At 42.8% G+C, this 17,241-nt stretch overlaps 1 protein-coding gene across 4 annotated transcripts in view; it reads left to right on the top strand.

The window, feature by feature from the left end:
* adarb2 (adenosine deaminase RNA specific B2 (inactive)) overlaps window positions 1-17,241 on the top strand; it is a 228,777-nt gene that overhangs the window by 140,286 nt on the left and 71,250 nt on the right. For all 4 annotated transcript variants that reach the window (XM_086307240.1, XM_086307244.1, XM_086307243.1 and 1 more), the window contains one exon: window positions 750-1,684. In XM_086307240.1, the coding sequence (XP_086163366.1) occupies window positions 750-1,684 (935 nt within the window). The remainder of the gene's footprint in view (window positions 1-749; window positions 1,685-17,241) is intronic.

The raw sequence follows: 17,241 nt of genomic DNA, 5'->3' as shown, positions 1-17,241 counted from the left end.
CACGTTAAAATTCTGTATTCCTTTAAAAGCGAGCGATTAAATATTAAATCCGAGTGTTCGTGATAATTAAGTCATTAGATAAGTAACTGCATGCCTGCATACGCTATCATCTAGACCTACAATCTGCCCACCAATGAATGGCTCCCATGCCACCATTAACATTCTTCTGGCAGGATCTGAACACCCTGTTTTTGTTCATTTCCCATCAGAAATGCAATACGCCACCACTACCCCGTAACTAGGTTTGAAGAGCGTATCACAGCTGTTCAGACTTTGCTCTCACAGAGGATAAGAAGTGTGAAATAAAGCGGGCTGCAGACATTTCTCTCATCCTTTTCTCAGAATGCCTGCCACTCAACGAGATCCCCACCCCCTATTACAAATAGGATTGATGCTTTGCATTGGCCGCGGGGACCAGTGTTTCCCACTTGTGACACAGATTCAGAACTAATTTGGAGGCAGATTACAGGATGATTTGGCAGATAACATCGCCATTTTAGGGGATTTGTAGTTGGGGTTTTAAAATACTTAAATATGATAGAGCCCCGAGGTATGAAGTGGGCTCGGCTCAGGGAGACGATTGCAGACGTGTTCATTACCATTTCATTGTGTATCGAGTGGCTCAATCTGCCTTGAGAGATTTTTCTTGATTCGTCTTGTTCAGTCAGGATAAACGTGCCTCTTTTCACTCTTGTGTTTTGACTATTTTCTTATCACTTGCAATGACATTGTTTTTCCTTTTATCGCAGGCACCAGCAGTGCAGAGGTGAAGGAAAACCGCAATATTGGTAACTTAGAGGATCGCTCCATAGGGCCCGGGGAGTGTCAGTCAACAAGAAGCGGGAGTTCTGGTCTGAAGAGGAAACGGCCACTGGAGGAAGACAATAACGGGCACCTGTGTCAACTCCGTCTGATCTATAAGAAACTGTCCTGGTCTGAGGCTCCAAAGAACGCGCTGGTACAGCTGAATGAGCTGCGGCCCGGCCTGCAGTACCGGATGGTGTCTCAGACGGGCCCTGTCCACGCTCCCGTCTTCTCCATCGCTGTGGAAGTCAACGGGCTGACCTTTGAGGGCACAGGCCCCACGAAGAAGAAAGCCAAGATGAGGGCCGCAGAGCTGGCCCTCAAGTCCTTCATCCAGTTCCCCAATGCTCCTCAGGCCCACCTAGCCATGGGAAACATTTCAAACCCTTCAGCCGACTTCACCTCAGACCAGGCCGACTTCCCCGACACGCTCTTTAAGGAGTTTGAGTCTTCGTCGTGCTCCGACCGCCTCTCGCTCTGCAACTCGGAAACCGAAAGCGAGTTGCTTTCCAGCGAGCTGCTCAGACACGGGCGGTTGCTGCGCCACACCTTGGACCTGATGGTGCAGGCGCAGCAGAGGCTCGGTGGAATTGTCCAAGAGTCTGAGGCCCCTAAGAGCCCCGTGGCTGTGCTCAATGAGCTGCGGCCGGGCTTGCGCTACGCCTGTCTTTCAGAGCGAGCCGAAGGCCGACGACTGCGCAGCTTTGTGATGGCTGTGCGTGTGGACGGGCGGATTTTCGAGGGCTATGGCCGCAGCAAGAAGCTGGCCAAGAATCAGGCAGCCCAGTATGCTCTTCAGGCCCTCTTCAACATCAGGACGGCCCCCGAGGGGAGAACAGGTCTCAAAGCCAGCAGGCAGAGTTGTCCTCATTTACCCCAGGTGAGTGCAGACACATCCGCAGCGCCTGTCTTTTGCTAAGCTTCTTTGGCAGACACTCCACTTCCAACAGGGGCCTGTAATGACCAAAACAGCAGGCGTGCGGTGAAAATCCAAACACCTTCCAACAAGTAATTAAGGAGGAAAGGAGATAGGAGCTAAAGAGAGCCCGATTCAAGCAGAAATAAAGAAATGTGTGAGCAAGCTGACATTTATCTGTTGTCCAAAATAGGTCTTACAGCAAAAGCTAAAGATGCGCAATTTTTTTTGCACATCTGCTCATGGGTGTGTGCTCTGCGAAGCCTTCATCTAGGGTAAACAAATATCTTTTTGTTGGCCTGTTTAATAGAAAAGCATGTAAATGAAGCTAATTATTGTCCCCGTGCCTCTGACACATGAGAAATCTTCGTCACAAACCCAAATGAGGTTTTTTCTCCTTTTTTTCGTCAGTCTTATGTGTTTGCAGAGCTGTAATTGGGTGAGTTTTGTAATTTTGCAAAATCTCCTGTTTCCTCATGTGTGGCATCACAGTGTCTACAAACATTAATTCAATCTGTTGCCCAAAGGAAATAGAAAAGCAAAGAGCAAATCGACAAACAAACCACTGAGACCAATCCCATGCTCATTTACCCAAATATGTAAATAGCAATCAGAGCGAGGAAACTAGTTTGTGAGAAACTTGAGGAAATTGGAGAGCCTAAAGACACGGTGGCTGGATCGGCTGGCACTTGTTGACAGCCATTTAAAACTCCATTGCAGCTGCAGGACTTTATCTCAAGTAAAACTGCCCTGAGTAGATAGTCACACTGATTTTCATTGTTTACTACTGTTTGCATAGCGAGGAACTCTGCAGCCAAGCTGTCCAGGTCACCCCAGCAGAAAGAACATGTAAAACCACCGTCTCGAGGTCTTGAATTGAAAAAATTAAGCTGTTCACATCCAAAGCGTCGTCTCCCTAAAGGCTTCCCTTGAAGACTTTTGTGTCGACACACAACGCGCCCTGTAGGGTATGTGTTGTGTTAATATTCTTCCCTAGCCTTGAAGAAATAAACTGGCAAAAGTGTCCTTCCCCAGAGCCCAACATCAACCCAACAAACCTGCACATGTTTGCCTGGGAGAAACTTTCTTTTTCTCCCCACTGCCACGGTGTCTAAAAGGATTTTAAGAGGATTTGCCGCACCCGTTTAGTTCCAGAAAGCACTCGCTTGTGGAATTTCTTGAAAGTCAGCTGTGCCGTCTGCCAGGCTCGAGAAACGTTTTATTTTCATTGGCGTTGAAGGACAAAGGCGTTAACATAATATTCATGCGTGCGTGAATAAACATGTGGCCAGGCGTGTGTTCATGGATATATAATGTGTTACATGTTGCGTAACCTTAATGCAAAGCCCTCCGGCTCTTATACGCTCTCACTCACATTTGAGTCAGTCTTCTTGCCAAACACTGATTGCACGGGCAGTGGTTGACTACACTGCAGATGTGACACGTAATGTGGGGGTGGTTGCCAGCTGTAGCCTGAGGGTAGAGCAAACGTTATGGTGGTATGCCAAATTATGTTGTGCCAGCTCAGGCTGTTCTCTTTCTTCAGAATTCCCTTTAGCTACCTGTTGCAGAACACAGCTTGGATGCATAGATGTTTTCTGTGTATCATTAACCCTCATCCAGACTTTAGAAAAGAGTCAGAAAACCTAGTCATGGTTCATAACCCTTAACTAAGTTTACTGCCTAACCCTAACCCGAAACAGGACTGTGGTGACTTGGTTGTTGTTGGTAACCTTCTTCTCAGAGTTGTTGCATCCAGTTGCACGTGTATATTTTTAGATAAGGTCAAACTTGACATGCATAGATGAGAACAAGTGCAGCCAGTGGAAGTCTGCCTGACTGTATATAAAAGATGGACATAGCTCCAGTTTGTCGAGTTCTGTATTTTTGGCCGCTGCCGCCTGACTACATGACTGATATCATATGATAACTTGTCAGTTGCACCATTTAGCATCCATTCTAATCTAAATATGATGGTAATTTACACAATCAGCATTGGTTTGTTTTAAATAAGACTTGAAACTAGCCTTAAGAGAAGCAGCTTGTTAGGAAACTGTCTTCTTTGTATACTTCTCTTTGTAACCAGAGTGCAGTACATGCTTCCTGCTGGCCAATAGAAAAAGCACAGGTCTAAAGGGGAATTTGTTGTTTAGTGACGGTAGCCCACTGTGGCCCACTCTTGCTTGTGCTATTGTTGGTCAGTCAGAGTGAAGTTCACACAGAGCAAAGTGAAACCAAGTGTTAAAAACAACAAAAAGTGAACTATCTGTGCTATCTGCTATATTTTTAATCTTTAGTGTTTGTTTCACTGTTTCCCAGTGAACTTTTCTGTTGTTCTGCTCTTTGTTCCCGCCCACTTGTCAAACAGTCAGCATTTGGCGTCCAGCCACACACAGTTGGGATTCTGGAGGACTGCATAGAAGCACATCTCTGGTGGGTGAAAGCCCTTCTATGCTCTCTAATAGAAACATGCACAGTATGCAGCATGAAGCGCTTCTCCACTGGCGTCATGTTTCAGACCCTAGACCTGAAACCCACAGGAACTAAAGCTAACCTGTTTCAGACTGAAGCTAACCTGAGAAGCTCTTTTAAGAGTCAGCATCATGTAACTCAGGAGGACGGGGTATAGCATCAAGTTTTTAAAGCTGTGCTACATCAGGAACCTAACCACCCAAGTGCCCAATTACTGGTCATAGTATTGCCTCTACTTAAAAGCAGTGGGTCATCTTCATGGTAGCAAAGACTTTTGTGTTTTGAAAGACATCTTACAACAACTAATGTCTAGCAGTGAGTGAAAGGAACAGTAAGAGACGTCCCCTTTTTCTTTTTGAAAAATGAATTTGGGAACACAAAGAAGTGACAACACTTAAATACAATGATTTTGACAGTGAAACGAAGGAATCCATGGCTGGCCACCTATTCAGGATACTGTATTAATTCAAAAGAGTGGAACAAATGAGTGAGGGCTTGCAGAAGGCCTTCGAGCTGGACTGAGCTGGTAACTCCAGAATGCGTCTAAATGAAATATTTAAACGCACCAGAACCACATGGTTCTGTATTCCTCTCAGACCTTTCCGTCTTCACGTAAATGTACTAAGGGATATAAGAGGGAGACTGACAAGGCACGAATCTGAGTGCAGAACCACATACAACAGATTCTCTTGCAGTAACAGCCTGCACCGTCCTCCATCCCTCCCACACTCACGTGTCTGGGAACTCACTTTAACAATCACAGCAGAAATGAGGCATCGGGCCATTGTCTGCTTGGCATTAAAGAGCTATTTATCTTCCAGCGAGGACTTTCATTTTCCGTTCCTTCATTTAACCTTTATTTATCGAGGGAAATCAAACGAGAATGTATTCTGCCGAGATATCTCGCCTTATATTCGCTTCGCTCCTCTTACTCAGCGCTCAGAGACTCGGTACCATCGCAGGCTCGGGTTGAGAGCTAGCCGCCTTGCTCAACAGCACATTCACGGTCGCAGTTTAGGGAATGGGGGTAACCTTAACAGTTTAAGGATTTAAACATAGTAGCCTTCTTGTCTCAATTTAAGGAGCTGCACAAGAGGGTTGCAGAAGAACATACGGCATTTCCTTCGAATATGTGAGAAAAGCAACAGAAAGTAACTAAACCGACTCTATATTTTTAATAAAATGTCGCGAAATATATGATTTCTATAACCCTGTACAAAAGGGCTTGTGCACTGCAGTGTTTTCTCATCATTTTATATTCAAATAGCAATATTTATTAATCAGTTGTGCTGTGGTAACAATAGCAGTTGCTCTGGTTATCTTTAGGGAGTGTGTTTTTATAAAGGGTGGAGCCTAAACATAACCATAAATAATAATAATAATAATAAAAGAGAAATATGAAGAAACAAGAGAAATAAGACTTGTTGTCTTTTCACTGAACTCTCTTCTCTCCTCATAGATTTTCTATACAGTCCCTGAACTCAAGGTTACATCAGCTTCTAGGAACATAATTGTTCATCTTCATTATTAATCAATCAGCAGGAAGTTGTTCTTGAATCCTATCCGCCGTGCTCGAGTTACAGGAAAATGTCTTTGCCTTATTACAGCCTGCACAGTGAAGTGAGAAAGTGCTAGAATAATTCTGACACCCATTTTACCAAGTGGAATGATTACCCCACTGTTCAGGCCTTGATTGGCCACTTAATCTCCACTCGCCGTCACAACGCACTGCGGTGTTGCCAAGTCAACTGAGCTCAAGATTTGTGTGCAGCCGCGGGAAGGCTGGGAGTCAGCAGGTCCGCGTACGGGAAGGACAGTAGGGAGGTCAGTGGTCAGGATGCTGCGCTCTGCCACCTCGGATTAAGCTCCATTTGAATAGAGAAATCTGTTTAGTGGCAGGAGCGGCTGAAAATTTGGGTTAATGGATGAGCTGAGGCATGAAAAGCCTGCAGCTTTTCAAAAATTAAGTTCTTCTCTCTTTTGACTGCAAATAGCGTAACAGGATATTTTAATTGCTCGTCGCATTAGCCGAGATCAAATGTGACTGCAGTTTGTCTTTTATTTTCTTGCTTTCAGCTTGATTTGATTTAGTTATCTGTAAGTGTGGAGCACCACAGATAGGGAAGGATACAGACTGGTCAAGTGGAGTCATTTCCCCGCCTCCCCCACGGCAAATTGAATATGATTTCAGACACGTGAAGGTGACCCCTGTCAGCCGTTGAGCCTCTCGCAGATTGTTTTCTTTGTCTAATCTCTCCCACTTCTAATCTGTCTCAATATAAACAGCTGTGACAGGCTGATCATTAATTAATATTGCCACAACAAATTAGCGACAGCGATCGCCCGGCCAAACACCCCGTCTAAGATAGAAATCCACCGATTTGTGCAGAGAGGAGGGGGGGGGAGAGGGAGAAGGTGTGAACAACACATTAGAGAGGAGTTGATTAACAGCTTTGGGGACCTTGCAGATAGTGTTACTGCCTCAGCATGTGGACAGCGTAGTGACAGCCACAGCAGCAGACTGTACTCGCTCTGTGATTATCGCCACAAGTGGCACAGTGCAAACAGCCTGATAAAACATCTGCATTTATCACTACCTACTGATTCAGATTAGATGTCTTTCACAGTTGCAGGGTGTTTATTCGAGAAAGTGTACAAGCGTCATCAGGCGTCGTCCAGCAAATGTTTTCGTTTAAGTTTATCAAAATGAGCTAATCTGCAGTATGAAGGCTCAGACAAAGGGTGAAAAATACCAGCTTAATGTCATTTGTTTATTCGAGTTTTTGGTGATTTTATTTTTGCTGTACTTTAAAGACAAGCAAACATTATTTTATCATAAAAATAACTCATATATGATCTTTATGATGATATTTAGCCAGTGCAGAAAAACAGATGAGTGAGTTTTCAACAGGACGATGGCCGGACGAAGGCAATACCAATATTTTGCTGATATATTGGACTATTGTCCATATCACGTTAGTTGCAGCTATTTCAAAATGTGGTAAAAATAACAAATGGACTGCTTCTATCTAATCCAATGCTTCTCTTGTTTTGCTGCTACTTCTGCTCCCTTTTGGAGTCGTCACACTGCTTCAGCTGCCTCAGCCTAGCTTCCTTCTATCTTCCGTCCTCTCCACATGTCCAAACCATCTCATCGTTGCCTCTCTAGCTTTGTCTGCAAACTGCTCAACCTGAGCTTGTCCCTCTGATTTACTCATTTCTAATCCTGTCCGTCCAAGTCGATCCAAATTAAAAAATCTTAGCATCTTTAACTCTTCCACCTCCAGCAAGAAAACGAAAGAGGTCATAGAGGTTTAAAGGAGAAGTAAATAGAAGAAATGATGAAGCTAGTACCCAAACTGTCACATTCATCTGAGTTTCCTAATTTAGCTTTAAACTATGTGCTCACTGTGACTCTGTGCACACAGTTTTGTCATGTAGTGATGGCTCATAAGGCAGTTTTAAGGTTTTACCTCTATTGTCAGAGCTGAATGCATGATACCATGCAGCTATCGTGGGCTTTGAATGTCATGCTAGTTTAGGGTTTTTTTGATTTCCTTGAAATCTCCTTTTTCCAGGGTGGAATGATTGTACAACATCTTTAACAACTTTGTGCACACGTTTGATATTACTTTGGATTTTCTCTAATTCACAAAGGGTTAAAAGTACACATGCACCCCCTACACCTTCCTCTTCTTAGATCTTCACTGAGTTGTGAAATGTATGTGAATAATATGTATGTTGTATACCTTTGATTAAAGAAAATCCCAAATAAATTCAAACTTGTGGACCAAATTCTTGTTTTTTAAAGTCGTTAAAGATGTTTCCTGTATGATCATTCCACCTGGGAAAAACAACAATTTAAAGAAATAATTAAAAGCCTAAATTACCACAATCTTCATGCACATGAAGAGTGTGTTAACTTCAGACTTCTCTAAGGATTTGCTTTTATGCACGTCTTGAGGCTGCAATCGAAAAGCCTATTCAGATGCCAAAAGACCCATTTTATTAAATGTGCAAATCCTGATGATATTTGAAATAATATGACGAAAAAGTCACAGTACTCGTAGAATCACCATCATTAGACTGACGTAGAGACATTTTTTACAAAATAAAAGTTTAAGAAAGTTTTAAACTGATCTCTGAACATCGAGAAACTACAGAATAGAAAGAAGCTTAAATTTAAAGGAGTCCAGTCACGTAGACCAGTGTTTCCCAACCACTGTCCCGTGGCACATAGGTGTGCCGTGAGAAATGATCAGGTGTGCCGTGGAAGATTATCTGGACCTGATTAGCACTCTCAGCGATCTGCGTAAGTAACGAGCAGAACAATTACATTCTCTTCCACTAGAGGGCAGTACAACTACCTGCTCTAACTAAATGGGTTGCCAACTGCCAGTAAAACAGAAGAAGAAATTACATAATAGTCATGCTATGAGACAACACGTAATAGCTACAGATAAATATCTGAAAAGAAAAAAGAAGTCAGTCTGAGCTGAGTACTGAGTCTAACCCAGGTAAAGGTCCTAGCAAGAGTAGTGGTCAGAAGAAAGCAAAAAAGGTACACTGGGGACAAACCGAGTCTATTCCACTACAGGGAGTGCAGAATTATTAGGCAAATGAGTATTTTGTCCACATCATCCTCTTCATGCACGTTGTCTTACTCCAAGCTGTATAGGCTCGAAAGCCTACTACCAATTAAGCATATTAGGTGATGTGCATCTCTGTAATGAGAAGGGGTGTGGTCTAATGACATCAACACCCTACATCAGGTGTGCATAATTATTAGGCAACGTCCTTTCCTTTGGCAAAATGGGTCAAAAGAAGGACTTGACATGCTCAGAAAAGTCAAAAATAGTGAGATATCTTGCAGAGGGATGCAGCAGTCTCAAAATTGCAAAGCTTCTGAAGCGTGATCATCGAACAATCAAGCGTTTCATTCAAAATAGTCAACAGGGTCGCAAGAAGCGTGTGGAAAAACCAAGGCGCAAAATAACTGCCCATGAACTGAGAAAAGTCAAGCGTGCAGCTGCCAACATGCCACTTGCCACCAGTTTGGCCATATTTTGGAGCTGCAACATCACTGGAGTGCCCAAAAGCACAAGGTGTGCAATACTCAGAGACATGGCCAAGGTAAGAAAGGCTGAAAGACGACCACCACTGAACAAGACACACAAGCTGAAACGTCAAGACTGGGCCAAGAAATATCTCAAGACTGGTTTTTCTAAGGTTTTATGGACTGATGAAATGAGAGTGAGTCTTGATGGGCCAGATGGATGGGCCCGTGGCTGGATTGGTAAAGGGCAGAGAGCTCCAGTCCGACTCAGACGCCAGCAAGGTGGAGGTGGAGTACTGGTTTGGGCTGGTATCATCAAAGATGAGCTTGTGGGGCCTTTTCGGGTTGAGGATGGAGTCAAGCTCAACTCCCAGTCCTACTGCCAGTTTCTGGAAGACACCTTCTTCAAGCAGTGGTACAGGAAGAAGTCTGCATCCTTCAAGAAAAACATGATTTTCATGCAGGACAATGCTCCATCACACGCGTCCAAGTACTCCACAGCGTGGCTGGCAAGAAAGGGTATAAAAGAAGAAAAACTAATGACATGGCCTCCTTGTTCACCTGATCTGAACCCCATTGAGAACCTGTGGTCCATCATCAAATGTGAGATTTACAAGGAGGGAAAACAGTACACCTCTCTGAACAGTGTCTGGGAGGCTGTGGTTGCTGCTGCACGCAATGTTGATGGTGAACAGATCAAAACACTGACAGAATCCATGGATGGCAGGCTTTTGAGTGTCCTTGCAAAGAAAGGTGGCTATATTGGTCGCTGATTTGTTTTTGTTTTGTTTTTGAATGTCAGAAATGTATATTTGTGAATGTGGAGATGTTCTATTGGTTTCACTGGTAAAAATAAATAATTGAAATGGGTATATATTTGTTTTTTGTTAAGTTGCCTAATAATTATGCACAGTAATAGTCACCTGCACACACAGATATCCCCCTAAAATAGCTAAAACTAAAAACAAACTAAAAACTACTTCCAAAAACATTCAGCTTGAATATTAATGAGTTTTTTGGGTTCATTGAGAACATGGTTGTTGTTCAATAATAAAATTATTCCTCAAAAATACAACTTGCCTAATAATTCTGCACTCCCTGTATATCTGGTGCGCAGGGAAAAATTATCATTGTGGTTTTTGTGACATTTTTGTTTGGTGATTTTTCTAATGTGAAATATGTGCCGTGGCTCCAAAAGGTTGGGAAACACTGTCTTAGACTACCATGGACGGGATACCTCAGAAATTCCACAGACAACAGAATAAAACCTTTTCTATTCTACTCTACTGAAACATTTATAGAAGAGAAAACTTGCTAGATGCTGTTACTGTTACTGTTTTCTAGAACCTCACAGATAACTGTAAGTCTTTAAAAACACATTTTAAAGACACCTCATGAAGAGTTCTGGTTACAGAGGATCAAGTATTGTTTGTCTCTGTTGCTCTTATTATTTTGCTCACACATAAAGCATTAATTTCTGTTGTATGTATCATTAGAAATCATTTCTTTTAAACTCTACATCTGTAGATCATATGGCAATAACCTGAGTATAATACTGTCAGGGCATAAACTATGCACATTGCCATGAACTCCATGGAGCAGTAGTTCTTGTTGTGTTTTAAACCAAATTTGAGCTTAAACTGCTGTAAAGCAGATCTGACCCTATGCACCTCCACAAGGTGTCTCATTACAATTTGTCATATGAGTGCAAAAAGCTGCTTTCTGCTTTTAGACTGTCTGCGTGCCCTTTTACCAACCACTTAGCTCATCATTTGGTATTTAAAGAAAAAGCAGCAAGGGAGAGTGGAGATTTGTGTGTGAAATTACCAAACAATAATGTTCCCCCATCTGAATGTGAGCCCCTGTACGTGGAAAGGTTAGAATCATCCCAATCTGCCTAATATGTATGCAAAATATGACCTATGAGGCTGCAGGCTGTTCAATCTAATGTACCGCGTCAGCATGCAGCTTTGAGGGAAAATCCCTTAGCAGGGAAGAATTGAAATGGGGTTGGTCGGGTCAAGTCACCTCGCACATACAGTAAAACACCCCTGTAATCTATTCCAAAGAAGCGTGGCGCTGCTGTGTGCACCTCCGCTTGCCCTACAGTATCCTGAGTCGCTGCTACCAAGTCTTCATTCTTTGTGACAATCCTCCAGTCCTCGCTTTCCTCCATTCTCCCTCCTCCTTTTCCCTGCACAGCCCATAGCTGTGAGCCAGAGCACAGCTATAATCATTTCTGAGGAACCTCTCACACTTCATTAAAAGCATAATCAAGTTCATTACAATTTCATAGGCGTTCAGGTAGCAAATGGCTTCTGATAAATCACGACTATTGGTCCTGTGTGGCTGGCATGTGTAGGTTTATCTCTGGTTCTCAGGCAGGGGGAGACGGGTAGAGGAGGGAGGAGGTGAGGGGTCTGTATGTCTGGCCTTTAAATGACCTTCCAGCTTGGAGCAGTGGACCGTTCTGTCATACGCGCTGAACGGCGACACGTGAACGGCCAACATTAGCATGCATCGTGGCTGGGAGATGTAATTTCTCATGAAGCCAGTGGGGTAACGTACAGTGAGGAGATCAACAGATGCAGCATCAAAGGATCGTGTAAAAACTCCCCGACACTGAGTGATTCGTGTCAATCTGAGCTGGCGTGGATGGTGATGTGTGACATCTAACAATCTACAGTATACTAACTTCCACGTCCTCGGGCCTCGGCCATAATCAGAGTGACTGTGCATTAGCAGGTTTAGCTGGGACGGTGCGCTCATTATTTTAAGACCCAGAGACTGTGTAGCGAGGATGTTTCTGATTGGTTACAAACATCACTACTATTTCTAACATGTGTATTGCAGAAATCACCAGGACATCTTTGTCTTACTCAGTACCCACTTGTGCACTTACTTTATTAGTTGTTTCTCGAAAACAAGATGGCGAACAATAACACTGCAAATACATTGTTGTGAACACGGGGACTCGAGAACAGCTGTTGTTGTTTTTTCTGAGGCGCTTGCTCTCAGCTCATTTTCAGGGTAAAGCTAAGCAGTGGAAGAACTGCTAAACTGCTGCTGTAAATACAGTGTTCAGACTTGACCCTTCCTTCATGACTCAAAGAGCCGTGATGGTCGAGCAAGCTAGAGGAGTGAATGAGGAGAGGGAGGGAAAAAGCAATGAATCATTGTTGTAGAGCACAAACACCTCGTTCGTATAAGAGACTTGTCACTTCTTATAGTCCAATTTGTCTGTGATCTATTTTTACTTTCTGCTGGGAAAAATGTTGCACCACATTTATGTGAGAACGTTACTGATTTTGCAAATAAAATGCACAGTTTCTAAAATATTATGCTTTATTCCATGTTAAACTACCTAAACGTATAGGAGCAGAGTGTAGCTGCTGCTGTAAAATTGTTACGTTTATTTTTTCATGTGTAAATCATTAAAAAAACATTTAAAATGTGTCAGTTTTCTTTCTTTTTTTTCTTCTTAAAGTTTGAGGTTTGGACTGTCATGTGATAGTGAGCTCTAGGGAAACAGTTACTTACAGACAAACAAGCAACTGATTATTCGTTGGTACAGGATCATCCTGGAATAATTGTCCTGGAATAATGTCAATTTGAATGTATTTTTATTATTTGAATATAAAGAAGAGAAAAAAGCAGCTCGAACTGGAAGGGAAGTTCAGACAGACTGTGGGATGCAGGATCCAGCACATGTGGGAGAAACCGCCGTTAAACTTTAATAATCTGTAGTACATGCTACAATATCTGTCAGTCTGACACAAATAGAGAATTGAACAAGAGGAAAAAAATATAATCGGAAAAACGCAGGGAGCTGTTTTTTTCACAGAGCTATTAACCCGTTACTATAATCTATTTGCAGCTATGTGTGTCATAGTTTTTAACATCATATCAGCTTACCTTCTGCACCATAATAATCTAGATATTGTCTAGAAAATAGTCTTGAGTGTGACATGTGTGTGTTTGTTCAAATAATAGAATCAGCCCTGGGACCAAAACAAAATGTCCAAAATATTGTTGCTGCAGAAAATGATAGACATCCCTTGACAGTGATTGTCCCTCGTCGACTACTCACACGCCTGGATGGTCACTGGGACCCTCTGGGCCTTCTAAATCTCCGTAGATGTTTTCCCGAGTGGTTTTCCAAACTCTGTTCCATAGTTTACTCGTGCTGTTGCCGTGGTCTGCTTGAGTTTACGGTGGATGCACCTCCTGTTATGTTAACATGCTCAGCTGTGCAATAGATTTTGAATGCTTCGACTCAACGATAAAGTGTAATGAAAATGTAATTAAACAGCAATATAATAATAATAAACACACTATTCGCCAAACTGCAACCTCCAGGGCCAATGATGAAGCCAAAGCACAAGTGCCAAACATTGCAGTTCCTCTAGTGGCCACTTGAGGCTGCTGTCAAAGGTGAGTCAATCCACATGCACTCCCATTTTAAAAACCCCAACTTTACAGCTTTACAAAGCATCTATGCAACAGGTACAAAGTGGTTTTGGCCTCTATGCACAGTTTTCCTCTTAATAACAACCTTTAAAAAAAGTGTTTATCCTGGACTTTGTATTTGGCTGATTTGTTTGACAGGTGTTCTGGCTTCTGTCAGACCCTGAGTTAATAAACCAGACTCCACTGTGTTTGGGCTGTTGGTGCCTTTCAGAGCATTTTTAAATGAATTATCTGACATGTGTTATAGCTCGCTGTGCGGTACAGACCATCCAAGAAGGCTGTAATCCAGTTTCAGTGAGTGAAATTCTAGCGTTTCATTAATCAGTTGGCAAACAGCGGTTGATTTCTGTGCCTGTGTACCATACCTGTGCAGTTTATGGACGCAACTTCCTGACCATATGATAACTGTCCAATCCACCTTGTCCACTTTTGGTTCCCACAAAACAAGGTACTGGTGGCAGCGACCATCTTTTATGCTGTCCATTGTATTTACATGTTCACATGTCGTCATTCTCTCGCTTAATCCTAAATGGTTCATTATTATGACTATTTGCTTATGATTTTATGCAACATATAAGACCAAAGGTAGGAGTCAGTTAGATTATCTTAGCATAAAGATGGTAAAACAGCTCGAGTGGTTCTGGTCAATGTTTTGATCATCATTTCCAGAAGTCCCCAACCATTTCGATTACTATTGTAAACATATAACTTTGCATTAGTATTAGTCTGCTGCTACACCTTCATAATTAATAAATAAGACCATAAAAGAGTTTGGGAAGAGCATAATTAGTAGAATACTGTGAAAAAGGGTAGAAAGAGTCATGCATTTGTTTTTCTTGAATAAAAGTGTGTGCGGGGAGGGAGCAAAAGCAAAACATCTGTTACCTGTGCCCTGCTCTTTGGGACTGTAATGTGCCTCTCATGGGGAAGACAAAATAGGAGAGGCTGGAATGAGGTATGACAATGCGTGTATGTGGTGAAGGAGGGGTAAAAACCGAGCTGGCAGGGGGAAAGGATGAGAGGGAGGCAGTGGGGGTGTGGGAGGTGAGAATGGATGGAGTGCAGTGGGGGGAAAGAGAGAAAAACCTCAGCGGAACAAAAGACCTTCAGGATTAATTAGGCGTCAGATTGGTTGCAGGGCACAGTGGGGGGAGAAAGGGAGAGAGTGGGTGAGAGATGGGGGGGGGGAGAAAGAAAGAGTTTAGCATTCTGGGAAGACCTCATGTCCTCAGACCTCATATTTCAGCCTGTCTGCCCACGAGTATACAACAGCCAGCTAGTTAAGGCCTGCGCTGTGCCTGGAACCACTGTCCACTGAGTTATGGATGGAGCCCCTGCTCCATCTTCATGTATTTTTATGTTATCCCCCTGGGCAATAAGAGGAAACACATAGGTCATATATGTTCCTCGTAATGTTTACGTGATGGGTTGCACAGCCCCGTTGTTAGAATGTGTGGATATTTTAAATGTAACCAGGTGTGCATGTGTGCGCGTGTGAAATTGCAGGGGGAAAGGTGAAGCATTATTCACTCCATATAGCAGCATTTCTTTCTGCCCCTTTGCGATAGCTGAGCCCTGCCAGATTAGCAAAGTATGAATACGCAAAATAAAGGCGGCTGAACTCTTACTGAACTTCATACTTTCTCTGCTATCATCAAATGGCTCTTTTCTTCCTCCCTTTTTTCATAACAATTGCTTTTAGAAATGCTGAACTGCTGATTCGAGTCACAGACGTCACCTCTAAATTTGTGAGGCGGCCTGTTAATACCAGCTTCCATTGTCATTGTCACAGAGGGATGTTTCGGGGGCGACCTTTGATGGCACTTCCTCCCCTCCGATACAGGAAGCGCTGAACTCTGCATACAGATGACAGACAGGGTTGCCGTGAGTCATAACATCTTTGCCCGATTCATCTCCCCGTAAAGCACTTAGCAGATCAAATACGAGCCATTCTGGAGGCTAGAGCAAATCATGCCCTTACAACATTTGTACCAATCATTCACACTATCACAGAGGTGGATTGTACAGCTTCAACATATCTCAGCGGTGTGAACTTTCGAACAAAGTCTTCTGTCTAGATGGGCTGATCAGCCATTCGATTGGCTGCACAGTAGAGTGATAAAGCTTTGACAGATTGCGTTATACAGAAACAAAATCCATGGCTCACAGCATGAATGGTTATCATATACTTTAGTCAGGAGCTGAAAGGGAAAGTTTAAAGCTTTTAGTCTGAGAAAAACTTTGACTTTGCTGCACTTATCCATCACATTGGCTAAAAAAGGATGAAAAACTAATAGCACTCGCATACTTGTCCTCAAGTTGCATAAAACTTTAAGAAAGCGCACAATCTGACTTTTAATACTTTCCTACCCTTTAGCACCTGGTAGTATGTCAGCAGGTACATAACAAATCCATTCTCGTTGCCCTGTCTCTTGTCTCTGCATCCTGGCTGTATTTCAGGGCCTCTATTGCAGGATGATGAACACGCACCACTCCTGCTGATGGAGAAATGAAACGCCACGGTTGCCGGCAGACGCATATGGTTTGACTCGGAGAGCTTTTAGCACAAAAGCGATAAACAAAAAAATGGCTTAGCTTAAAGCAGTGGTGCCATATGATGTGACATCCTTCTTTTTGAGAATGATTCACCTCAGCTCACATGCTTAAAGAGACTTGCATGCTGACAGCTTCTTGCATCTTGCTTTATCACCTTTATTATCACTTTTCTGCACTCCCTCCTGCTTTAAGAATTGTAAAATATTATTACTTCTCTTTTTATCATCAATGATGAGTTCTGGACACATTTTTTAGAACCCTTTAAGAAAAAGTAGTAATACCACAATATGAAAAAAACCCACTACACCATCCATCCTCTTCCGTTTATCGTTATCAGGGTTGCAGATGGAGTCTCTGCCAGCTACTATATGCCAAGAGGCGTTATTGTGCAGAAAAATGTTATATGGGTCAGAATTAATACAGATATTTAAGGCTGAGATCATTTGAAATATTAAATTCTGTTAGATCTACAGTAATGCATCATATTTAGTAGCATAAGTCTGTAGTGTGGCTGTCCTGTGGAGATCGCTTCAAATATATATTTGTAATGAGCTCAGAACAATGGGCCTATGCATTAAAAAAGAAAAGAAAGAAAAAAGGCTGCCGACCTCTTAACTTGTCCAGCTCAAGCCATTGCTAACAGGACATGGACTCGTCCGTGAAACTGAGAGACGCTACAGACGGCAGTGGATTCAGAGGCAAGCTTCAAGAAACAATAGCCAGCTGTGGCCACAAGATGGCAGTAATTTGAAGAATAGCGCAACAGGCACTGAGAAAAGCTTCAGTGACATAACAACACTGAAATACAAAGAGAGGGATCGGTTTAATTTTAGTTTATATTGATGTCGATATTTATTTCACTGGAGAAGCAATGATCGCCTTGCTTGCCCGGCAGAATCTTGCTGGTAGCCGTACACCAGACAGGCTATAACAGCGAACTTGTTAAAAACAGTAAAAGCACCGACAC

Source organism: Aulonocara sp. 'chitande type north' Nkhata Bay, linkage group LG9 (genome assembly GCF_057382095.1).
Source record: "Aulonocara sp. 'chitande type north' Nkhata Bay isolate Kocher_YH1m ecotype deep benthic linkage group LG9, A_spYH_male_GT1.1, whole genome shotgun sequence".
Classification (NCBI taxonomy): domain Eukaryota; kingdom Metazoa; phylum Chordata; class Actinopteri; order Cichliformes; family Cichlidae; genus Aulonocara; species Aulonocara sp. 'chitande type north' Nkhata Bay.
The sequence above is the reverse complement of the archived record's forward strand: the minus strand, read 5'-3'. Positions and strand labels throughout refer to the sequence as shown.